Source organism: Musca domestica, unplaced genomic scaffold (assembly GCF_030504385.1).
Source record: "Musca domestica strain aabys unplaced genomic scaffold, Musca_domestica.polishedcontigs.V.1.1 19, whole genome shotgun sequence".
Classification (NCBI taxonomy): Eukaryota; Metazoa; Arthropoda; class Insecta; order Diptera; family Muscidae; genus Musca; species Musca domestica.
The window spans coordinates 6632457-6659371 of record NW_026712245.1 but is presented as its reverse complement, the minus strand read 5'-3'; the positions used below and the strand labels follow the sequence as shown (position 1 = coordinate 6659371).

General features: G+C 37.5%; 3 protein-coding genes across 4 annotated transcripts in view; 1 reads left to right on the top strand and 2 right to left on the bottom strand.

Moving 5' to 3' along the window:
* LOC101894516 (uncharacterized) overlaps positions 1-1695 on the bottom strand; it is a 52848-nt gene extending 51153 nt beyond the window's left edge. The window contains exons 1-2 of one of the 2 annotated variants that reach the window (XM_059121191.1): positions 1530-1695; positions 1002-1460 (exon numbers count right to left, since the gene is read on the bottom strand). In XM_059121191.1, coding sequence (XP_058977174.1) covers positions 1002-1215 — 214 coding nt within the window. In that variant the 5' untranslated portion in view covers positions 1216-1460; positions 1530-1695. The remainder of the gene's footprint in view (positions 1-1001; positions 1461-1529) is intronic. The other variant, XM_059121192.1, reaches the window with a different exon arrangement.
* A 4773-nt stretch (positions 1696-6468) lies between these two features.
* On the bottom strand, positions 6469-11449 carry LOC101897341 (TBC1 domain family member 23). The gene is made up of 3 exons (XM_005181619.4): positions 11216-11449; positions 9984-10872; positions 6469-8615 (listed from the first exon to the last, which is right to left on the bottom strand). The coding sequence occupies exons 1-3, from the start codon at positions 11230-11232 to the stop codon at positions 7368-7370; spliced, it is 2154 nt and encodes a 717-aa protein (XP_005181676.1). The 5' UTR covers positions 11233-11449; the 3' UTR covers positions 6469-7367.
* Positions 11450-14264: 2815 nt separating this feature from the next.
* Positions 14265-26915, top strand: part of LOC101897506 (RecR protein) — a 149724-nt gene continuing 137073 nt past the window's right edge. Inside the window, exons 1-2 of the mRNA XM_005181620.4 lie at positions 14265-14405; positions 18705-18965. Coding sequence (XP_005181677.2) covers positions 18728-18965 — 238 coding nt within the window. The 5' untranslated portion in view covers positions 14265-14405; positions 18705-18727. The remainder of the gene's footprint in view (positions 14406-18704; positions 18966-26915) is intronic.

Genomic DNA, 26915 nt, shown 5'->3' with positions numbered 1-26915 from the left:
GAGAATAATCGTCGTAAACTCTCAAATATTTTTGAATTCCCAAGTTATGATTTTGGATTGTTGAAGAAATTATTTGGAAAACTATTAGAGTTTTTAACTTTAGTATTTTTAAATATCCTTTTCCAAACACGAACATATTTTTTTTACATTTTTCCAATCGTGTAATGTTTAGAATTTGTCAAGGCTTATTAAAGCTATAATCATAATTTCTGTGAATTTTTCTACCCCCAAAAAATCATTATTTCGAATTTATTAAATATTTTCTCCAAAATAAATATTTTACCAAAAAAATTGTTGATATTTTAATTCTGCTCATATTGACGGTGTTTTTACTACAGTTCTCAACTTTTTTCCGAACATTTGTTTCTAACTCGAGTTTTGGGACATCTTGATACGAAGCATTATTTTCATGAATGAAATTCACAAAATTTTCAAAATACTTTATCCAATTTTATTTCTGTTATATAACACCATCTACGATTCAGCTGCTTAAATCTAGCAGCTGTTAACAAAACCACGAAAAACTCGAAATTTTTTCGAAACACCCAAATTGTTCTACGAAATATTTGTCACTTTTGGTACGTGGGTATATGGTTAAAAATTGGAATAAAATAACATCCTACACAAAGGCTGCAGATAAATATTCCACACATATATCATGCTTCAAAGGGGAAGCGAAAATCTGTGCCTAGATATGGGAGCTCAACACCACTCGCACACACATTTAGGCCGTCACAATTGTGACGACGATGGCCGAAAAAAGAACGAAAGACGAACTTTAAACACAACAACAACAAAAAATCAATCGTAACTGGGGATTTTTATGAATGAAAATTTTAGCACTCACACGCACACACGGAGAGCGAGAAGGAGATAAACACAAACACACACACAGAAGAGACGTCATGGCCCGGGTAATATTTTTCTTTAAACCAAGCTAACACATATATGTGTGTGTATATGGTTAGCCTATCCTAGCCAGCTAGAGCTGTTGAACTTACCTTTGTTAAGACTTTTAAGGCTGCTGGAACCACTGCTGCCGCTGCCAAGGGCATTATAGAGTTTCTGGGAATTTTGACGATTCTGTTGGGCATTGGAGGCCAATTCGGAATTTTGCACCAAAACAGATGTTGGCACAGAAGCAACAGTTGCTATTAAGGCCAATGCCAGATAGAGCCTCAGATTGAATTCCGGTCGCGATTGGTGGTAATGCATTTTTGTTTTTTTTGGGGGGTTTTTTTCTTTTTCAAAATTTAATTTTTATTTATTTAAATAATTTTCGAATATTTTTTGAAATAGTTCACTTTACACTTCACTTTGTTTTTATGGGAGGAGAAAAAAATAATTGTATTTTTATTTTTTGGGTATTTTTTATTTTAGTTCGTTTCGTTTTATTTCTGCTTATGGTTTGGTTCGTTCGAAGAGGATATGTTTACAGCACCAGAGTCCTGAATGAACTGCTGAAATATTTAACAAAGCAACAGTTTTTATTGTCTTCTTGGCCTCAATTTTATTTTTGTTGTACCTACCTCTACCTACCAATCGTTTGTGCCGCCGCACACAAACGCAGAAAGCTTGTTGCTGTAGCTGTGGCTGTGGCTGTTGTCGTAGTCGTTATCGTTGTTGTCCTCCTAAACTGGCCCCTGTCGTCTCTGTTTTTCTGCTCTGTTCGCTTTCGTATGAATTTCATTCACGCCACGAAGTTAGGAAGAAGAACTTGGCCAACTCCTTACCCAACCACCCACAACAATTTAGCAGCCTCCCAAGAGAACACACACACACTCACACACACCAACTCATCGAAAAACGAAAACAACATCCCCGGCCAAAAATCACATCACATCCAAAGCAAACAAGAAGGCCTTACCATCATCATCATCATCATCGGCTCGCCAGCTGCAGCAGCAGCAGCAGCAGCAGCCACACCGCAAAGAATGGCTCATTTTCACTTGGAGCTCTGTTATCTACGTCATTGATGGGCCTGAGCACTGAAAGCAAGAGCAAAAAAAATGTTTCCCATTCAAATCTGTTGTTTGAATTTCAGAATACCCTGGCTCGAATGGTGTTGAGCCTTAACAGCTTACCACACACATTTGCACACTTACACGTACACACACACACTCAAAGAAAAGCAAGCACGTAAAAAGTGTATCGTCATTTTTGGTTCTTCCCCAACACTTGTCGGCAATGGGTTGCCATTAGTTATGGGTTTGGCATTTGGTCGGAATGACCAAAATATCCAAAAATATTTTTGTTTCCTTTTTTGCAACCCCTTACAGAGCCATAAGTGCGGACTTTTTAAGCATATTTTTTTCAACGCCTAGCGGTGCCTTAGCGTGGGTTTTTAAGAAAAATTTTCAAACTCCTTCAGATTATAAGCGTAGATTTTTAAGGGATATTTTTTCAACGCTTAGCGGTGGCATGAGAGTAGGCAGAGCCATGGGTGTGTATTTTTAATGAACAAGTTTTCAAAATCTAGAAGAACCAGGACCGTAAATTTTTTTTGCAATCACTAGTAGAACCAAGAGCGTGGATATTACGCATATTTTCTCTGTATCCAACAAGCCTCTTAGCGCGATTTTTTTAAAAATATTTTTTGAACTCTGGCAGATGCATGAGCGAGGATTGTTAAAGGAATATTTTTTCAAACTCCAGGAGCGTTGATTGTCCATATTGGTTGTTGGCCCGAGTCTAATCCAGGTCTTGGACCCTGATTTTTGGATCAACTACCCGGGTATCCGGGTCCGTTCCCCAAGAAAAAAAATACTTTATCGGAATCAGGGTAAATATGCCTACCTCTGGTATTTAAAAAAATCCGAAATTTTTTTAAGCCAACAATCGAACTTTTGGTCATATTATTTTAGGGTATTTACATGTTTTCAAATAGAGAAAGTTGGCAACCCTGCCCCAGATTTACGTCGTCGTTATCATTATCATTTTCCCACTATACAGACACACTCACATAGATATGTACTTAAATGCACAATGGCTCCGTGATGCTTGAGGTACTTACCTATCTATCTGTGTGTGTGTGTGTGTGTCTCTGATTAAAAAAGCTATTCGAACATATGGTGGGCCGGTATTCGGATCATGCGCATTTTAGCCATATATTTTGGCCTAAAACTTTTAGGTTAATGAGAGGAGCTACCTCAAAACACACAAAAAAAAACTCTGTGGGTTGTTGTCTATACTATACATGTTTATTTCTGCTGCTACCTTTTTTAGTCCCCGATGAATGAGTAAATGAATGAAATGGTGTTGTGATGATGCACCACACTGTGTTTTTTTGTGGTCAGCGTTTTTTCCATGATGCAATTGCTGGAGCTTTTTTCAAAAACCAACAACTACAATAAGAACAATAAAGGACGATTTTAAAGGGAAATTTTTCTGTTGGGCAATGGTGAATGGAAAATCAGCTATTGTTTTTATACCCTCCACCATACTATGGAGGGTATATTAACTTTGTCATTCCGTTTGTAACTCCTCGAAATACTCATTTCAGACTCAACAAAGTATATATATTCTTGATCAGCGTAAAATTCTAAGTCGAGGTAGCGAGTCCGTCTGTTGTAATCACGCTATCTTTCAAACGAATCGAGATAGAAGGCTACAATTTTGCACACATGTTTATTTTTCCAGTAAGCAGGTTAAGTTCGTAAATGGGCCATGTAGGTCCACGTTTTCATAAAAAGCCCCCATATAAAGATACCTCCCGATATTCGGTATTTTGATGATTTTAGCGATATTATTCACCGGAATTGTTTAAAATTTGGTATTTGAAGTTCGAAATGGATACTACAGCCTACGACAGAAAATTGTCTCCCTATATTCGGTATCTTGATGATTTTAGCGACATTATTAACCGGAATTTTTTTTAAAATTTAGTATTTGAAGTTCGTCCACGTCTTCGTATAGCCCCCATATAACGGTACCTCCTCCCAATATTCGGTATTTTGATGATTTTAGCGTCATTATTCACCGGAATTGTTTCAAATTACTTATTTAGAGTTCGTAATGGGAACTACAGTCTGTGACGGGAAATTGCCTATGAAGGTCCAGGTCTTCGTATAGCCCCCATATACCAGTACATAGGTAGATGGCTTATATGATCATCTACTGGAGTGTGGATAGCCATATGACCATTTACTGTAGAGTAGATGACCTATATGATCATCCATTGGAGAGTAGATGACTTATATGGACATATACCAAACACTAGATGATCTATAGCATCATCTACTGGAGAGTAGATGGCGTATATATTCATCTACTGGAGAGTAGATGAGCCATATGACCATCTACTGGAAAGTAGATAAGCCATATGAGCATCTACTGGACAGTAAATGACCTTTATGATCACCAAAGAGTAAATGACTTATATATCCATCTACTGAAGGCTAGATGACTTATATACATGATAGCAGATGACCTATATGGCCATGTGCTGTATAGTGGATGTCTCTCATGGCCATGTGGTGGACATTAGATGAGCCATATGATAATCCACTGGAGAGTAGATGTCCCATATGACCATCCACTGGACAGTAGATGACCTATATGACCATCTACTTGACCGTAGATGACATATATAACCATCTACTGGAGAGTAGAGCTATGAATCTTCCTACAATACGTCACCTTAGATCTATTGAGAGCTATTGGAAGGCCAATGAGGCAGCCTTTCTATGAGAAGAGCTATATATCTTCCATGTGAAGTCCTCCATAAGACATACTTCTAATCTTTTGTAAGAAGATCAATTGGCCCGCTATCCTGTAAGTCCCCTTAAATATGATTTCATTTGATTTTTTTTTTTTTCAAAATACCTATTGATCCTCTACTGAAGGCCTAAATTCTTTTCACAAATGTTCTTCAATCTATAGAACTTATGAAAGTTTTTTTATGGCTGGCTCGGCAAGGACTTCCCATTAGCTTCCTGTGAAGATTCCCCATTCTTTTGTTGATAGACCAACAATAAAACACTTCATTTATTATTAATTTTTAATATTTTTGTTTTATTATATTGTCTGCAATAAAAGACCTATTGGTCTCTTGGGGAAATACGGATTAGTCTTCGATGAGAAGGCCAATTCTTCTAATTTTGATCTTCTTTAAGAAGAGATATGAATCTTCCTACAATATGCCACCTTAGATCTATTGAGAAGACCTATTGGTCTTCTTTGGAAAGTCCTATGAGATAAGTTGTTGGAAGACTAATAAAGCGGTCTTTTTATGAGAAGAGCTATAGACCTTCCATATGAAGACCTATATGTTTTCTATAATACGTACTTCTAATCCTTTGTAACAAAATCAATAGGACCGCAATCCTATCAGTCTTCTTGAAGATGATTTCATGGTATTCTTTCAAAATACCAAGAGACATAAATTCTTTTTACAAATGTTCCTAAACCCATAGATCCTGTGAACGAATTTTTATGACTACCCCGGCAAGGACTTTTACCTTTTCCATTCTTTTGTTGATAGACCAACAATAAAACACTTATTTTATTATTAATTTTTGTTTTATTATATTGTCTGCAATAAAAGGACCTATTGGTCTCTTGGGGAAATACGGATTAGTCTTCGATGAGAAGGCCAATTCTTCTTATTTTGATAATCTTTAAGAAGACCTATGAATCTTCCCACAATACGTCACCTTACATCTATTGAGAAGATCTTCTTTGAAAAGTCCTATGAGATGTGTTATTGAAATACCAATGAAGCGGCCTTTTATGAAAAAAGCTATAGACCTTCCATATGAAGACCTACATGTCTTCTATAAGTTGTACTACTAATCTTCTGTAAGAATATCAATTTGTCCGCAATCCTATAAGTCCCCTTTTGAGATGATTTCATGTTATTTTTTCAAAATACCTATTAATCCTCCAAGGAAGACGTAAATTCCTTTAAATTCCTGGACCGCATTCCCATAAGTCCCCTTAAAGATGATTTCATTATATTTTTTCAAAATACCTCTTGATCCCCTAAGGATCTAAATTATTTTCACATATGTTCTCCAACCTATAGAACTCATTTTTAAGACTACCCAGGCAAGGACTTGCCATTACCTTCCTGTAGCGGGTTCCCCAGTCTTTTGTTGATAGACAAACAATAAAAAACTTTTTTTATTATTAAATTTTAATATTTTTTTTTGTTTTATATATATTTTCTCTACAATGGATTTAGTTTTTGGTCTACAAATTCATATCCATAATACAGCAATAGAATGTGGAAAGGTGTGTGTGTTTGTATATATTTTCTTGTGTGTGTATACAGTACAGAGATTATTCATTATCAATAGGGGGAGAGGGGGAGTTTGTTAATTATTAAATTACTTATTATTTTTATAGCTTTATTGCTAGGCCCTTTAATACAACCAAGTGGCATATTTCTGTCATTTTTTCAAATAGTTACACAAGCTAATTTTTCTCAATACGAAATACAAAATTATTTAACAATTGGAGTTGTGGGTTTTTCAACTACATATATAACTTGTGTAATTTATTTATTATGGTTTATATTGATGTGATGTTAAAATAAGAACTGGGAAAGGGATGTTGAAAGCAGAACTTAATTGTTAAAAATTTGATAGTATCTTACAAACGGAAAATGTTTTTGCTAATTCTACTACATATATAAATATATAGATGGTCAATAATGTTAGGATTTTAGTTTGGGTTTGCTATAAATATAGGATATATAATAGGGAGGGAGAGGAGTTTAACATAAAACATAAGGGAGGAGTCATATTAGTATATTAGTTTTGGGGGGGGGATGATATTTGGAAGCGCTCTGAGCTATTTGGGTATTGTATGAGTGACACCATACATAGCCTTGAAAAAAAAATACATTGGATTTTAAAACAAAAATGATTTCTATAACAAATATGAACATAAAACAAAATAAAAATATATATGTTTAATAAAACTATTTTTTTTTTTAATTTATGCCTTACTACTTATTTCTCAACACGGGTTTTTTTTTTTTTGTTGCCATAATTGAGGAACCTTTTTTTTGTATTGTATAAAAGCTTGCATCTTTATACAACCGCAAATGATTTTCTGACAATCTTTGGACTCTCATTTAATTCCATCATCTTCTCTTTAGAATCTCCAAAATAGATGCCTTCAAGTCTTTCTTGTTGTTAAGTACCACTTACAAAAATTTAGGTTTTTTTATATTTTTAAAAACGCTTATTTTATAAGAGTTCTACATTTTGTTTATGCTTTCCAGTTAGGGGCTACAGAATAGGCATTTACATTACAAAAAACTGCAACTACATGGGTGCTGCCAACTATAACTTCTTTACAGTTAATTGCTGTGTGTGTCCGAAAAAAAGAATGTCTCCTTGTCGGCGTTCTTACAAAGATTACGTTAATTTTGCACTGTCATCCAATGTCTGGACAATGTGCTTTGACACTATGGCGGTTGCCTCACTGGCATTGGGTATTAGAAACCGGTCCATATCGGTTATGAGCAGGCCATCACCATCGGGGAAACCATACTTAAATGTTATCAAATCACGATGGCGTTTTTTCGCCGTTATCTTAACAATGCTGGCCAATGGCCGTCGCACAATAATCTGGGCCTGTCCCCGCGGCATTTCGCGCAGCACAATCAAATGTGTGGGTGTTATAATCAAATGGGAATCATACATATAACCATTCATATGGACCTCTTGGCACTTGAAGGCATTCATAATGTCTGGGGATTTTAAATAATTATTTAAGGTTACAATCTCTTTGCTATCACCTGGCAATTTTGTGGCAGCATTTGCTGCCGATTCTCTGCCATCTTCCAGCGCATGATTGCCCCCCTCAAAGTCACCATCATGTTCATCATCAATACTAAAGACGGGAGCCACATTGCGATACCTTTTACCATTCCTTTCGGCCGCCGATACATGTCGCTGTTGTACAGGCATTTGATTTGCCTGATTATTGCCATCCCCACCAGCTGCCGATCCTGCATTATTAGCACCATTTGTGGGATTTACAATAATATCCAAAAGTTTACCCTTTACCTCGGCCGTCTTAAATTTCATGACTTGTGAAAAACGATTGAAGAAATCCGACCCGCCCTGTTTCGAAGAGGAATCACGTTTTGCCTGCTGTCCCGTCTTCTGGCGCATTTGCACTCCCTCAAACAGCGAACCCGTACTGTTGCGTGTACAAACCAGACATTTTTTCGGCTCGTGATCTTCCAAACAATCGGCCATGTGATCACCAAAATAATCATGGATGGCATTATAGCCACCGCTTAGCAACGAAACATATTTGGTATTTTTCTGCAAAAATGATGCCACAACCATATGCGTATATTGGTCCTCTTCCACCCGGCCACTGCCCATGAAACACAAATGTTCACCGCCCGCATTCGAATTGGCCTCTATGGATTGTCTTTGAGCTGAGAGTAGACCTTGTACGGCCGTTGCAAATGCCACCGGCTCCTGCAGCATCAGGTTACAATCTAAATGGAAGGCAGTTGACAAATGGCCGGCATTATATTGTTCCGCTGGACGACAATCAACCAAAAAGAATCGCACCGCTTCTGTGGAGCTAAGGTCAATGGAGGAGTTTTCCACCAGTTCATAAACGGAGACGGGAAGACAGAGGGCCTGGGGGGAGATGAAAGGGGATGATTAGAAGTGATTTAATAACAACAATGTAAATTGATATGACGACTTACACCTACATCTACTGCACAGTAGATGACCTATATGACGACCAAAAGTGCTGTAGACGACCTATAATACCATCTACTGAACTGTATATGTCATATATGACCATCTTGGGCGGAGTAAATAACAAAAATGACCATCTACTGGACAATAGATGACCCATATAGATATATACTGAACAGTAGATGACATATCTGACCATCTACTAAACAGCAGATGACCTATATGGCCATCTACTGAACAGTAGATGACATCTATGACCATTTATTGTACAGTAGATGACATTTACGACCATCTACTGAACAGTAGATGACATTTACGACCATCTACTACACAATAGATGAACTATTTGATCATCTACTAAACAGTAGATGACATCTATGACCATTTGCTCCACAGTAGATGACACTTACGACCATCTACTGCATAGTAGATGTCATTTACGGCCATCTACTAAACAGTAGATGACATCTACGACCATCTACTGCATAGTAGATGTCATTTACGGCCACCTACTAAACAGTAGATGACATCTACGACCATCTACTGCACTGAAGATAACCTATATGACCATATACTGAACAGCAGATGACATCTACGACCATCTACTGCACTGAAGATGACCTATATGACCATCTACTACACAATAGATGAACTATTTGATCATCTACTAAACAGTAGATGACAACTATGACCATTTGCTGCACAGTAGATGACACTTACGACCATCTACTGCATAATAGATGTCATTTACGGCCATCTACTAAACAGTAGATTACATCTACGACCATATGCTGCACTGAAGATGACCTATATGACCATCTACTGAACAGTAGATGACATCTATGACCATTTATGGTACAGTATATGGCCTTTACGGCCATCTACTGCACATTGGATGACCTATATGGACATCTACCAAACAGTAGGTGACTTATATGGTAACCTACAGAACAGTATATGACATCTATGGCCGTTTATTGTACAGTAGATAGCATTTACGACCATCTACTGAACACTAGATGACCAATGTGACCATCTACCGCACCGTAGATAACCTCTATGATAATCTACTATGCTGTAGATGATCTACATGACCATACATTAGGCAATATTACCCTCTACTGTACAGTAGACACAGTAAATTCTGTCTATGATCTACTAAACAACAGATGACCTACTTGTCCATGTACTGCACAGTAGATGTCCTCCATGAACATCTACTGCACATTAGATGACCAATATGATCATGAATATATCCATCTTCCCTTCAGGCCATCATCTACTCTTCATCCTCACACTCACCTGTGACACCGAACATTCCTCAGGTGTTCCCTTTTCATTCTGCTTGCCATACAGAGCCTTCAAAAAGTCCGTTTTAAATGAGCTGGGCGTTTTCATTGAATAATACTGGGCCAATAGACAAAAATCCACAACATCGTCGGGCTCCAGAGCACATGGCATATTTGAAAGAAACTCTACGATTTGTTCCTTGGAAGAATCCTTCAATGCCAATATCTGTTCACGACCATTGATCAGGATGATTAGACCCAAAAAGAATACCAAAAATGGATCGGCATGTTGAAAGTACAAATCCCACATTGATAAGATCACTGAAAAACTACAGGATGAGGCAAACAGGCATTGAAACCATTGTTGCGAATACAAATCAGGGGAGATTTTCTTTGTGTCCAACATTGTGCATAGCTCCGGATCATGATACAGTATGAGCAGGCGAAAGACATGAAATACATTCCCCTTGGGTTTACAACCCTTCGGTATGTAGGTATCACGTATGGCTTCGAACAGATTGTAGGTCTCTGAACGATTCAATTTCAATGCCAGCAACGGCAGTAGCAACTCAATCCAACCATTGTCGGTCTCATATTGCAAATTACGATTTTTACAATAGAACGTCAATATGGATTCCAAATCGGATAGCACCGATACCTTGTCCTCATCATCATTCCCAATGCGTTCCAGCATCTTTTGACAGTCTTCTCTTAGCTTATTTTGAAAGGGTAGGTCGTAGATTTCATTGAACAGTGACATTTGGTCACTTTTGTGGCGCACATCGAGACACACTTGCCAGACGTCTGGGCGCAAGGCCTCTGGCAGGGATTTGCCTTGGCAAATGCCATAGATGTCGTTGACATTGCAGTCATCCAGCAAGGCGGATTCCAATTCAATGAGCCTGAAAGAAATACAGAAATGTTTGTGAGTTGGATATAGACAACGGCATTCATTAGAAATTCCAATCAGAAATGACTCACACGTAGTCAAGTCGTCTGTCCCCCGATTGAAATTTCTAGGCCAAGAAAATTGTCATTTCTTTATCTTTCGGAAATTGCAACACACATCAAAAGACGATAGCCAATGTAGTTCAGCTGAGGTGCGTACATGTGTGTGTGTGTGTTGCTGAAAGATAAGGAAAATTTCAATGTTTTGGCCCTTTTTTCGCCATAAATATTTCGTTTGTATTCTTGGCCAAGAAAAACATCTCCCACTGCGCCTGCAGTCAGCCGTTCGTTTCTTACCATAAATTGTCATCCATTCTTTATTCCACTTTCTTCCTCAGAATTCTTCTAGGTCGTCTTATTAGACAAAGTCAATCTTTGTTTACAAGAGACACAAACGGTTGCTTGTTATTATTTGTATTTATAATTAATAAAGGGACGTTAAAATTTTACGGAGAAACAAAAAAACCTATTTGTGAGACGTAGACTTTTGTCGTGTATTTTGATGTTTTTTTCCTGTGGAGAAAAATAGTCTATTTGACGTAAGCTTGTCAAATTGTCAAAAGTAAGTGAGCGTTTATTTTGCATCTGGCAATGCTGTGCACATAAACAGCCAGTGATGAGAGCACAAGGTACTTTCCGTTATTTATGTGTTAAATAGTGAAATGTAACGTTGACTTAACGTAGGATGCGTAAATACATAAAAACTCCTTCAAGGGGATAAGGAGAAAAAATTTTGCGGATTTAAGAGCTGAAATGAAAAAGAAAACTTCTAAAAAACAAAAGAACGGGATAAACAAATAAATAGGAGAATTGAGAATGAAGAAAAATATAAGTTTCAGTGATGACATCGAAATTGTTTCATAAGTACTTCTACTTCCTGAGTTTCCTGGCAAATAAAAATTAAAGTCCTTGTTACATGGATGTTTATGTTCATCAATTGGTTAGCATGCTTGTTATGCAAAGGCAACTTTCACTTTAACTCGCTCATCTTATCCTGCTTCTTGGGTGTATTCTTCTCCTCCTAAATTGTGATTCGTTTTGCACCCTAAATCGACAAATAGTCATAATTAATAAGGATCCATACCTAATTGTGGCATTTTTAAACCGATGTGTCGAATAACATCGTCTTTCTTTCTTTGTCCTTCTTCGCTTGGTAGCCTTATTTTCCGTGTTTTCTTCAATTTAATTATTTTTATACCCCACACCCCTAAATATTCGTCGTAGACCCCATAAAGTATATATATTCATGATCAGCATAAAATTATATGTCGATTTAACGATCTTCAAAAATTTGGCACAAAAATTTGTATTGTGTTTATGATGGTTGGTATATCGGTCCACGTTCTGGTATAGCCGCCATATAACAGTACCTCCGATTTTCGGTATTTTGATAATTTCGATTCAGGTACTCCTTCTGGTACCCCCCACACAAAATGTCAAGTTTTTCAAGGAAAATATTTTACTGCAAAGAAGGAGAGAGGATAGTCTGATTTTGTTCCAACGTTGCAAATCCTAATATTTGCTTCAGTGCTAGGTCAGATGCGAAAATGGACAATATCGCTCCACTCCATCAAGTACCACCCCAACAAAGTGTCAAAATTTTGAATAATTATAACTCTTTCAAAATGTAATGTAAGAATCCGACTGTCTTAAAATTTCACACATCCCAACATTTTTATAAACTCGAGATCTGGTGCTAAGATGGAATATATCGGTCCACTCCTTCTGGTAATTCCCCCACAAAAGGTCGAAATTTTCAACAAAAAAAAAAAAAAAACTTTTTCTGCACAGAAAGGGAAAGGATAATCCAATTTTGCTCCAACTTTGCAAATCTCAATATTTGCATCAGTGCTAGGTCAGGTGCGAAAATGGACAATATCGATCCATTCCATTAAATACCTCCCCCACAAACGGTCAAAATTTTGAGTAATTGTAACTCTCATAAAATGTGATGTAAGTGTCCGATTCAATTTACACACATCACAATCAACCCAAGGGCTGGTGTGAAAATGGAGTATATCGGTCCACACCTTCTGGTACCGCCCCACAAAGTGTCAAAATTTTGAATATCCATGAAGCTCATATAATGTGAAATTAACATCCAATTCTATTCAGACTTGGTACATCTCAATATTTCCACGAACACAAGATCTGTACAGATCGGACCATTTCTTCTGGTACCTCCTCCACATGGGGATAACAATTTTTGAAAAATAAGGCGCTCTAAAATGTTGAAATAAGCATTACATTCTCTTTAAATTTCACAGATCCAACCTTTTGTGCAGATAATAAATATCTGCGAACCCCTTCGTGTACCTTACCCACAAAGGGTCACAATTTTCAATACCGATATAGTCCAAACCTGGCACGTACCAATATTTTTATCATATTTATTTAGGTCCGATGTAAAATGGACCATATTGGCCCATTCCTTCGGAACCTACTCCATTGAGGGTCAACAATTTGAATAATCCAGATAATTAATTTCACTTTTAACAAAATGATGGAGACACAACTTTTCCGCTCGGCTCTTATTACAAATCTATATGGCTCGAAGGACCAAATGTAAACGAGACGAGAAAAACATCCGTAGTCTTAGAATGCCATTTCAAAGCCGGCTCAAAGAATCAAATTAAAAAGACGGGAAAGAAAGACAACCTTTCGGCCCGACTTGTATTATAAATCTTCAAGTGTTATTCCAAGTATAACCGGGCCGAAGGACAAAATGTTGAGATTTGGAATCAGGCTCTACGAAAATCTCCTGTTTCCTCATTTTAACCCAAAGCGATACATTAAGTGATCACCCATTTTATTTCGCCGACCTTAAAATTCTGTGCTTTTGATTGTGCCATGCTGACTTATCCTACTATATTCCATATCCTCTAACATGAGTATGTTTTTCTCACTTTAATTATTACAGAGGCATTTCAAAAATTGTTTCTCCTAGTACAAGTAACCCTTAAGAATTCATGAAATGTGTCAATATGCCCTACAAATTGCCATCACTGTTAGTAATGGGCGGCTACCATCTCACATTACATGCCATGTAACAGGCATGGAAAAGAAGAAGACATTGTGTGTTGTTTTCTTTTTATTCGGGAGAACTTTTGTTTGGTGTTCGTGTGTGAATGAACTGGATTGTTTTTATTGGCATTTTATCTCAAAACATTCCAAACAAAAGTAATTGTATAGAAATTCGGTAACAATAGCGAAGAAAGAGCAAGAAATTCCAAAAAATTGTGCCAATTTATCGTCAAAAAACATAGATAAAGTATAGCGTCCTGTTTTTGCAAAACTTTGCAGTCGTGCGTGCGTGTGTGTCGTTTTCGTCTTTTTTGCATTTGCATTTGCGAGTGTATGAGTGTCTTGTAAAAAACAAGAATCTTGTTTTTGTTTATAACAAATCGTCACGCGTGTAAACCAATTTCCTGTGTTTTCAAAACAATAAATTCTTAATAATTTGAAAGTTTTTGTAAAACAAGTAAAGGTAAGTTTTGTTTTTGTTTTGCTCCGGCATGAATCTTTGGGTATTTCCTTGTCCCCATACCATCGCTCATTGAGGTTGCAGAATTGTGTACATCCTTGACCCCATGTATGTTTCCTTTTTCCCCCCAACCACCATTCAGTGCAGTTTTGTTGCTCCTCCAAAAAAGGAAGAAGCAGAAATGTATGCAGTGACTCACTCACGCATCCTAGCATCCTTCTGATTTATGTGTTTGGTGTGGACATAGAATCCTACACTTCTCTTCTTTTAATTGCTGCTCTAAAAATAAACGAACCAGCAATTGTTTTAAGCTGCTTATTTATATGCTGAACATGAAATCACATCCTACGCTTCCTTTGAACTGTTGCTCTGACAAAAAGTTATTTTTATCTGCAACGGAAATAAGGATATTTTTGGAAATATGTTAATTGTTCAGTTGAACTTATTTATTGGGATCTCTGTTACTACACGTGCAAGTGGATAGTTGGTCAAGTTATTGGCTTAAATTTAGTTTAGAGAAAACTCTCGGATTTTTTTTTTGAATTTTTTTTCAATTCTTGTTCTAGGAAAATGTGTAATGAAAATTTTAAAAAGGAAAGAAATGTCAAATGAAACATTTTTTTAAAGGAAATATTTTCAAGAATCCAGCCCCAGAAGTAGGTATTTTTACCCATTTTAGTTTTTATTGGTCCCGCTGATAAGGGGGACAAGGATGCCAGCAAAAGCAAATCATAAAGGCCAATTTCACTTTTGTCGCCAGTAGCAAAAACTCTTGAGGCTTTACTCCTACCCAGCATCCGATGAAGTTATTCAGTTGCCAGCCATCATCACAGATTCCGTCTACAAGCCGTGGATTGAAGCAGAACAATCTGTGTCATAGAACAGTGTTGGTAGCTCTTGACCTATTTGAGGCATTTTATACCGTCAATCTTGGCACTCAGGGATTTCCTATGGTGTTGTGCTGTTGTGTTGTGAACTGTTAACCTCTACCTTTCCGGAATTTCGCGCCCTCTTGACGAGATCGTAACCTATGCAGTTGAAGATACGATCATGTCGGGGCCCTGGTGTTGATGAAATATTTGTCTGCGGAAATGAGAGAAGAGCTGAATGTGAAGATCGAGGGAAATAAAATTCTGACTACGAAGAACCCCAAGATCCAAGGGGTCACATTCGACAGCAGCAAAATTAGAAGTATACGATCATGTCGGGGCCCCGGTGTTGATGACATATGTGTAAAGTTGGACACCACCTGGTCTGCGGAAATGAGAGCAGAGCTGAATGTGCAGATTGAGGGAAATAAAATTCCGACCACGAACAATCCCAAGATCCAAGAGATCACATTCCACAGCATCAAAATTAGAAGTAGGAAAAAAAACTCCGCAAGGCGCTAACCGGCGGCACTAGAAGTTCTATGTTACCCCTGTGTGGTCTGCACTAAGAACAGAGTGCCTCCGCATGCCATCTGTGGACCATTTGAATGAGGAAGCGAAGGTCCCATAACCATATGCTTTTATTGCAGTACCTGCCTGGGTGTTATTGACGCCCACAATAATCAGACCATCATATGGAAGCACATACACGATATAGAGAGGGAGGCCCAACGATGTAAGAGAGAACCTCTAGATCAAGAATTCCGTCCTCGGAGTCCATTCCCATCTATTGCAGCTGAAGACGTATGCTGCCTGGAAAAGGGTGGTTTTGGCGCAATTACATTCAGGATGGCGCAGTCGTCTCAATTCGTATTGGGCAAGAATTGACGAAGATGTGATTCAGCCCCACACAATACGCTGCACCTTTTTAATTGCCCTGTTGAACCTATCCCACTCACTCAAAAAGTCCTCTGGTTACAGCACAGCCGGAAAACTTGGAAAACAGATTGGCAAAACCCGCAAAAACATGTGAAGGTGTTACAACAACAACAATCACTTGGTCTGCGGAGATACAACAAAAAATTACCTTTAGTAATTTGGGGTGGCGTCAGACGCCTGGTTAGTATAACCTCGAAAAAATGGTCAACGCGCGACAAGTGAACGCCGAAGATCTTGCAGCCGCAGAGTATCGCAGTATCGGTTACTACCACAATCCTATATTCCAATAAGAGGCAGGGTAAAGCAGGAAGAGCAAACTCAACAAAGATGTATAGGTGAAACTTATTAAACTTATGCACCAATGATTCAATGATTGAGAGTGGGTGCAGGGGTCTTCTGCGATAGCCTGAACATCAAAAACTTTTTCAAACTTAACAACAACTGCAGCGTATTTCAGGCTATCTCTGCTATCAGAAAAAGCCATAGATGGCAAATAGTTACAGTGAACTGAAAAGTCCGGTGACTAATGCGACAGTTAAGCGGCCCTGAAAGCACTAAATTCATGTACCCTTAAATCTATGGCAGTTGTGCAGTGTTGGGATGCACTGGAAAAAGTCGTCTATTAAGCTTTCATGGATTTCAGACCATTGCAACATCTCTTGTAATGAATCAGGCGCTGAATTGGCAAGACATCGATTCGAATTAATTGATTTCGAAATCGACAATTCCGTGAAGGGGGGGCTTCACTCCTTCCGAGTGATATGTAAACATTAGTCCGGGAGATTTCAACTAAATTGACTAAATGAAATGGGGTTTAATGTCTGTAGGAAATTTTGGCCAGTACCATGACTCCTGAGTGGTGTGGTGACGACGACCCCAATTACTGTAGGATCTTTCAAGATGAGGAGGAAACTAAGTTCTCATTCCGTTTGTAACTCATCGAAATAATAATTTTAGACCCATGAGTGTATATATATTCCTGGTCAGCGTAAAATTGTAAAAAAAAATTCCGTTCGTCTGTTGTAATCACTCTACAGTCAAAACGAATTAAGATAGGAAACTAACATTTTCCACAGATCTGTCTTTTGCCTGCTGGCAGGTCAAGTTCGAAAATGGACGATATCGCGTAGTCTCCATATAATGGTACCCCCGATATTCGGTATTATGATTATTTTCGCCACATTTTCAATGCAATTATCTGAAATTCTACACAAGGAGTTCTTTGTGAGTGCTTTACTCCCTGAAAGAGAATTGTCTATGTAGGTCCACGATATAGTATATCCCCCATAATACGGTACCCCCGATATTTGGTATTTTAATGATTTTAATCACATTTTTCAGGGGAATTGTCTGAAAATTCACACAAAGTGTTCCTTGTGAGTGCTTTATCCCACATCCACATCTGATGGAGCTGATGAATTGTTTATCCATAGCTATCCCAAGTGGTTATATAGTTCTCTTGATACAAATTATCCTTTTCTATGCGAATAAAACACAACTAATCCTTTTTCATTGACTGAATTGCTCAAGACGGGACATTTTTTCTTAAAATTGTTTTTATTTCATATCTCTCTACAATGCCCCTGACTATGGGGCCTGGCGAGGTCTTTTTGTTTCAAAGTACAAAAATACTGCATATTGACCCACATTCAAATGCACAACAACAAAAACGGCAAAAGCAACAACAAATACAATATCATGGCAATGTAAGTTTGTATTTGGCATAGCTTCAACGTAGCTGCTGCATTTCCAGCACCCGGTGAATACGACTTAGCCCTGACCAACATTTAACGAAAATAAAGAGCAGCGGTGCAACAATTGCATGTGAGTGTGTGTGTCAGTGTATAGGAGGTTGGCTCGCTGGCTGGCTGGCTGGCTGGCTGATGCAATAGACATGTGGAAACTATTGATTTTCCTTTGCCACCATGGACCGGCCATGAGTGGGTTGGCTGCCTAGATGCACCATGAATGCGCCTGCGTTGCAATTTGCATGACATTATCCTTTTTCGTTTCTCTTTTCTGTAGCATTTTCTATGGCACTTTGGTGGCCTCGCTTTTGCCGTGGCATTATCACAGCAACTCATTTGTATTGTGTGGGTCCTTAATGTCACTGGTGGCCAATTGTGTAAAGTGCTGTGCTCTGCTGTGTTGTAGCTGTAGCTTTTGAAAATTATCGAGCTCTGCGCTGCTCTTCTGTTTTTTTTTTTGTTTTTTGTTTTTGTGAAATACCATTTGGAGTTTAAGGTTGCACTTGCCAGTCTTTGGCCCCATTTGCAACCTGTCAAGTTGACCTTTAAAGAGCAAAGTAGTTAAGCAGCCAAACGAAAATCAGGGGATTCCAATTACCCCCAAAAAGGTCATCACGACAGGTAATAGGTTAAAGTTTAAGGTTAAAAGGTCTTCTGATTGCTTTATATGGTTAAGGACTTGTGAATGGCATATGTGTGTTCCACATTACTTAAATGCATTTTTTCCTTTCTCCTATTTTTTCCAGTTTCAGCGGTTTTGTGTGCAACCATGAAAAGCCGTCCCATCTCTGCTTCTTCGAATATTGTTACCGAATGGGAAGACAGTGTCCTTTTCGATGCCGATGATCCCGATTTCTGCAATGTTAATCCAAATGTCAACAATGTTTTGAACAACAGCGGCAATACAGCAGCGGCAGGTTTAATGTTACCCCCTCCACCACCTCCTCCCCTCTTGGGGGCCATTTCGAATGGCAACGGCGGCCTCGTGAGTTCATTCAATTTTAAAGGTAAGTCGGCAAAGTGAATTGCATTTCTTTTTTTGATGAGTTCAGGTTAAATTCCTTTGTTGTCAGTGATTTTGATTAAGTAGTAGTTATTTTTAAATACGAAAGTTTGTAAAAATAATCTGAACAGTGGACTGCGGGAGTTTATAAATTATTTTATACACATATTTGGTTTTAAAATGAAAAGCGATAGTCCGTATAGCGTATTTTTGAGAAGAGCATTTTTGTAAATTGAGAAGTTATTTGTTTTAACTATAAGATACGAATTTAAAGAAGAATGAGGAATATCCTTGGGCAAATCCACATGTCCTCGTATAAACTTTTGGTAGTTTTTTAATTGACGTTTTTAAAGGAGTTTTAATTGAAAAGCTTTAATTCTATTTATAATGAGTATGTGCTCCATTTAAGATATCTGGTAATCATTTGTCACAAACTCGATTTTTTGTTGTTGTAACAGCTTGGTTTGTTTTATTTCTGCTGATCCAATTCTATCTCCAGGTGAAGCCAAAGATCTTCAGGGATGGGTGGGGTAAATTTGGCAGGGCAATTAATTACTCTGCGGCACGGTTTCGCACGTCGGGCAGTCGTCTTCGTTTTCGCCAATTCCTGCCCAATATAAATTTAGATGACTGCACCATCCTGAACGTAATTGCGCCCTGGTTAGTCTATGCAGCCGATGTTCTTCATCTTTCTTTCTTTATTTAATTAATACTTAATACTAAAGCCTCCAAGGCCAATTAATTGTATTAATGAGGTACTCAATAGCAATACCAATACAGGGTGAGATAAAAAAAAACTGCAACAAAATCAAACGTCATAATTTTTAATATTTTTTTTTTAAATTTTATTAAATGAAAGCAAAAAATTTCAGAAATAGCATCAAATTTTATAATAAGTTTAGATTTGTTCGAATTGGTCACCTTTGGCACAAATTATGGCCTTCAAACGGCCAATGGAACCGTCACACGTTGCCCGAATGTTCTGCGGTAATTCCGAATGCTCTGCGGTATTTTCGCTCATTCCCGGCGAAGCGCTTGCTTGAGGTGATCGACAATTTGGTATTTTTTAGTGCCAACCTTGCTTTCCAAAATATTCCAGACACAGTGGTCCAACAGATTGGTATCCGGAGATTTTGGTGGCCATTTGGTGGCGCTGGAAATGAAGCGAAGAACCTCATTTTGTTACCATTCTTGGGTGGCGCGTGCTGAGTCCTGTTGGAATGTCCAAAGTCTGCGGCCAAAATGTTTGCATGCCCAAGTCCCTAATACACCCTCCAGGTCGATTAATACGAGCGCAGAGCGACCATCGGCTGTTATGGCGGCCCAAAAAATCACCATGGCCGGCGCTTGAGTTCTGGTGGCCAACCGAAGGTGCACATTTTCAGCTGACCTCTTTGGCAAGTAAACACGATCATTTCATTTGTTTACAAACTGCTGGACAACAAATGTTTTCTCATCGGAGAAAACCAAATTCGGCTGTTCGCCACTTTCGGCCAATCGAAGCAACTCTTTAGCTCTTTTGAGTCTATTTTCTTTCCGTATCTGTGTATGGTCTTGCACTTTTTGCAATTTCAATGGCTTTACCCCGAGCTCATTTTTCAATATTTGCCGAATGGAATATTGCGATATGTTCAATTCACGAGCCATTTTTCGGCCACTGCGAAGCGGGTTTCGATCAAGTCGCTTCTTTACTTTTCGAAACAATTTCTGCAAATGTTGCTGTTTTCTTCCGTCCAATTCCTTGACGTCGGGCTACGCTACCAGTATCCAGTAGCACGGTAACGAGCGACGGTACGAAACACAAAAGATTTCACATTTAAATGCTGGAGTGCTCTAAAGATAGCCAATTGTGGTTTTCCAGCTAAATATAAAGAAACCACACCATCACGCTTGAATTCCATCACGAATAACTATTTTTCTGGAAAATTCTCACCAAAATGCTTTTATTATTTATATAATGAGCTTTCACTGGAATAATTTTAACAGCTGTCGGACGAGTGGCTTATAAATGACAGCAGTCTGAAGTTGGTTGCAGTTTTTTCATCTCACCTCACCTTGAACCTCCCTCTCTACAGCACATTCAGCTCTGTTCTAACCTCCGCAGACCGCATTGTTGTTGTTGCAGCAGTGATACATGTAGATGTTTGTATTCTGCTAATCTGGTTCAAGGTCCAGGTTTTAAAATTCGGCTACCTTAATGGGCTGTAACCAGAGATCTTCTGAAGTGAGTTGGGTAGGTTTGCCGGTGCAATTAAAGAGCTGCAGCGTATTGTGCCGTCACCCACATCCTTTTCGTGTCCAATACGAAGTGAGATGAATGCACCATCCTGAACGTGATAGTACCACAATTACCCCAGTCTGTCTAGGCAATCAACGTCTTTCAGCTGCAATGTTTTTCTTTCAGCTGAATGCCACTCAGAACTTCTTGATCGGCTTCTTGATCTCTCTTAAGGCGTTAGACCTCCCTCTATAGTTTTTGTATGTCCGCTTGGATCAGGGAGTTTTATCCGCCCAATGATGGCTTGGATGACTTATGCTGACGTAAGGAAAGGACTTTCGCCCCCGTCATATAGATGGTCATGATGAGGCACCCTGTCGCAGTTCTCAGGGCAGCATTCTGGCATATTTGGATGTGCTTCCACTGCGTAGCACTACCACAGATCAACCTATCTCGTTATAAGATGTTAGCAAGATCTTCTTGACAAGAAATCGGTACTTCAAAAGCAGTCACCGGAGGATTGAGAAATTTATTTCGTAACTTTGCAGAAGTCGTCTTTGTAATTTTTTCTCGGATCGAATTAATATTTAACACAGCTAAATTTGGTATTTATTTGTTTAAAAAAATGACTTGAAAGAAAAACTACGTAAGGGCTTTTCAATTATAAAGGATATTTTTTTTTGGAAAAATTAAGAACTTATCGGACAAATCATTTATTTTCAATTTCCAAGAAGAAGACCTCAGACATTTTTTCCACTTCTTTTCAGAATTGTTAATACATCTTGTTAACAATTTGCACACAAATCTCCTCTTAGCTTCTTTTTTGTTTCATTTGTCTTCGCCTTTCAGCATTTTTATTTTCAGTTCAGGTTCTGTTTGTGTGTGTGTCTGTAGTGTGCGAGAATATATTTATTTATTGCCTTTAAATAATTTCAATACCTACCAAACTGTCTGCATTCGACAAAAATTTGCATTGTCAAAGCGAAATGGAAACAAAAGAACTAACCACAGAAACAGCGACGACAATAAAAACTACAACAACAACAACTAATTACAACGTGTAAGTGGGTCATCGCCCGTCGTGTGAAGACTGCGGTAATTGAGAGTGTCGCAAAACATTTTGGTGTCAATTTCATTTTGAAAAGAAAAAAAATACCGAATTACTTTTTAATCAGCAAAAAATGGGGACGAAATGCTTGCGAAAAAAGTAATTTTTTAATTATAACCCTACACCACAAGGTGGTGGTGGTCAGGGTATTATGTCTTTGTGCATTTGTTTGCAACAGGCAAAAGGAAACGAGATAGAACCATAGTCGCTTTTGATGATCTGCATAGAATCACATTCTGTGTCAATTAGTACTTGTCTCTGCGTCTGTCTGTCCATGTATTTTTGTAAACACAGTACAGGTCGCATTTCAAAACTTGGTACATTATTATCAAACTTAGATCGAGTTCGGAGATGAGCAAAATCGGTCCACTCCTACTGGTACCTCCCCCACAAAATGTCAACATTTTCAAAGAATATAATTTATTGCACCAAAAGAGAAAGGATAATCCGATTACTCCAACTTTGCATATCCTAATATTTGCATCAGTGATAGGTCAGGTGCGAAAACGGACAATATCGGTCCACTCCATCAAGTACCTCCTCCACAAACGGTCAACATTTGGAATAATTATAACTCTTATTAAATGTGATTTAAGGCTCTGATTGTCTTTAAATAACACATATCACAATATTTTTATTAACCCAAAGTCTGGTGTGAAGATGTAATATATCGGTCCACTCCTTCCGGTTATAATTACAACTCTTATAAAATCTGATGTAAGGGTCCGATTGTCTTCAAATTTCACTCATCCCAATATTTATATTAGCCCAAAGTCTGATGTGAAGATGAAATATCTCGGTCCACTCCTTCCGGTACCTCCCCCACAAAGGGTCGACATTTTGAGTTACTATGAAGCTTATAAAACGCAAAGTTAACATCCGATTCCATTCAGACTTAGCACAACTCAATATTTCCATCAGCACAGTATCTGTTATAAAGATGGTACAGATCGGACCATTCCTTATCACTTTCACATTCCACATCATTTTCTAAAAATTATCAGATATCTCATATAAAGTGAAGGAAGTAGTCGATATAGTCCAAATCTGGCACGTTGTTTTATAATATATATATATATATATATAAATATATATATATATATATATATATATATATATATATATATATATATATAAATATATATATATATATATATATATATATATATATATATATATATATATATATATATATATATATATATATATATATATATATATATATAAGTATTAGGTCAGACACGAATTGGTAAATATTGGCCAACTGCATCGGAACCTCCCCCATAAAGGGTCAACAGTTTGAATAATAATAGCTTAAGGCTGGGGTATACATCTGTCTATAAAACCGACTGATACTATTTTCATGAAGTCGGTTTTCTCGAAGGTGGTTTTATGTGAATGTTAACCCATGCTACGATACCGCATGGTGTATGTATATTGGTCCTACACTCTTACCAAACGCCTTAATACCAAATACTTAAGTCGGTTCTAACTCCATCTTCTTTGACTTAACTACATTTGACATCCCTCTAATTCTGCATTACATTACATTGTCTACTCTGTTTATATTACTCTTCCTGTGAACTCTATTCCAAAGCGCATCTGTCGTCTTGTTGTACGTCAATTACCATTTAAATTGCAAATATATTTACCAATAAATTAAGTAAATATGTCTTTACAAAAACTAAAATAATAATATGTCCATGTGTATGTATGTCTGTATGTACATACATTTCTGTTTTTATTTTTAATGAATTCATAATAATTGTTTATCCAAGAAAACAAATGTTGTCTGTTGTGAATGGATCGATGGATGGATGGTGGATGTGAAAAGAAACAAAAAGGAATACATTTTGTTACGTAGTTTAACAAGTCACGAGAGGATGGTACATGGAACCATTAAATCTACTGTTGACGTCAAGAACAATTCAAATCAGTCGGTTCCGTTGTAGCTACATTTTTTTTGTTTAAACATTCGACACTGTGTCAATTATTACGTTTTTTTTGTATTGTAATGCTAAATTATTGAGTTATTAAAATTGCTCCTAAAAGTATGCTTTAATTTTTGCAACATACATAAATGTAATACCTACTGCAAAAGCGTGGGCAATGATGGGTGAATGGCTTCATAATGGAGGGAAATCAAGTGTTTTCATCTTCAGAAATGCCTCTTACGGAACCCATATTCGCCGTATCAGAGAGAGATTTATATTTTGGATCCAAAAAATTAACTGTAAACTTTTTTCATTCCTAAAACGCAATTTTATTTATAAATAAAACTGGTTTGCTTGCGATCTAATTGGGATATGCAATAAATGACCGATTTGTGAATTGTGTCATCTGACATAAATACCGGACCAGAACTCCCTCTTTTGTTTTGAGGTGGATTCTATTTCAGAGAAATTGTTGACCCTGATTTTGAGTTGTTATACCATCCACCATAAAATTAAAGATATAATAAATTTGTAATTTTCCTCAGAGGCCTCATAAAATACATATGCATGATCACCAACTTGATCGTGCCCGCCTCTCCGCACGTTCATCAGTCTGCCAATCAGTTGAAATAAAAATAGAGTTCGCACAGATTTTTGAAATTTTGCATAGGACGGTGTCGAATGCCTGTGCAAAATTTCAGAAAACTATGGGATCCACAATATTTGGTACAGAAAATGGAAAATATTGGTCCACTTAAAGAATAGGGTCCATAAAACGTTTCGGTATTAAGGAGGTTTCCGCTCCAGTATCCCAACCAAAACAGCTGCAATTTGAACTTTTTTGATTCCGATCTTGGGATATATTTTTTATTACAGAAAGTATTGAATTTAGGTCCTCATTTTTGTAAAGCCCCAATTTCTAATTAAATGAGGAATAACTTGATATGTGGGTGGATCGACTCCTATCAAAATATATTCCATATAGGTCCACACTTGGTATAAACCCATATAGAGGTACCTCCTAATTTTCCGTATTTTTGAGGTTTCTGCCCCAATTTCCCCACCAAATCAATTGCAATTTGATATTTCGGGTTCTATATGGATAGGTAAGCTCCCATCAAAAAATATATATAGGTACAGTCCCCGTATAGAGCAACTTCCGAAATGAAGGGATTTTCCCAATAACCGTTCGGCATGAACGAACTAAATAACATTTTTACTCGTTTTTATACACTCAGCCGTATGGCAACAAGAGGTTACATATCATTGAATACGGCCCAAGGGCGCCTTATCGACATTACGGTCTTAGACCCTAGGTCTCTTTGGATTAAATCTATTTCATGACATTTGAAGTCGATCTAGCCATGTCCGTCTGTCCGTTAGTCCCTCTTTCTAAATGCGCAATAATTGTCGAATGTAGTATCTGTTTTTCTCCAAATTTGTTTCATCGTAATATTTTTACCAAACATAGGTCGGATTCGGAGATGATCCAAATTGGACCGCTCACTCTGATACTTTCCGCAAAAAAGGTCAAATTTGATGGGAAGATCTTCCGATTTTGTTTAACATTTGCTAACCCTAATATTAGTTACAGTGCTAGTTCAGGTTTGAAAATAGGCAATATCGGTCCAGTTCTTCTAAAAGCTCTCCTACATGGATTTACTTTATAAAAATCTCACTCTCATAATTTAATGAAAATCGGATTCTCATAATTTTATAATATGAGAGACCGATTTTCATCAAATTTAGCATCCAAAAATGTCTACCAACTCTAGATTTAGTGTGATGATGAGATATATCCGACTGCTTCTTCTGGTACCATCCTCAGAAAGGGTTAAGTTTTTGCATAACCACAACGCTCCTAAAATTCGAAATGAGCACCCGATAGTCAACACATTCCAGTATCTCCCCCATGGATGGTCAACATTTTGAAGAATGATATTTACTCCCGTAAAGTGGGAAATCAATGCCCGATTTTTTTTTAATTTTTTTAAATCTCAATATTTTTTGTCTACATTGGAGTGCGGAAATGGAATATATCGCTCCCCTTTTTTCCACACACAAGAGTTAAAAATTCAAAAATAAAAAAAAAACAAAAAATAAAAAAAAACGATTTTGAGCTATAGTTGTAGGTGTATCGGCTATAATTTAAAAAATCGGACATTAAGGTGGATGGACTAGAAAAAGTGGGCTAATATTCTCCCTTTACGATCCTAACTTATGTCTCATGTAAATATTACAATGTATGGACACATGTCTTGCACATCGTAATATTTAGATGAGACATAATTTAGGATCGAAAATGGAGAATATTTGCTTACTTTTTCCGGCTCTTTCTCTTTCTTCCCAGTGTCCGATTTTTTCAGACTTAGTACATACCAAAATTTTGTCGTTATATAAATATTCACTTAATATGATTTTAGTAACCAGAAAATAACTACTTATTTCGTCTGACATTCCCTTGTGCAATCTGATTTGTAATGAATATTTTTCTTGAATATTATACTTTTCACTTCTGTTTACAAATCCTCATGGATTTTCGAAATTGTTATTGTTCGATGTAAGGAAAAGCCTTCAATTCGAGCAAGTGAATGCCATGCGGTTGCATGAATATGCATTCCGGGCAATTAAATGCTTCTAGGGTTCGAAACACTTTTTTTTTAAAAACATTGCATAAATCCAAAGTGCAATCAA

What these genes read in the sequence shown, in the direction of transcription:
- LOC101897341 (XM_005181619.4), bottom strand. An exon ending in AGGAATGTTCGGTGTCACAG is followed by an intron (nt 8,616 to 9,983) that starts GTGAGTGTGAGG and finishes ATCTCCCCCCAG; the next exon opens with GCCCTCTGTCTTCCCGTCTC.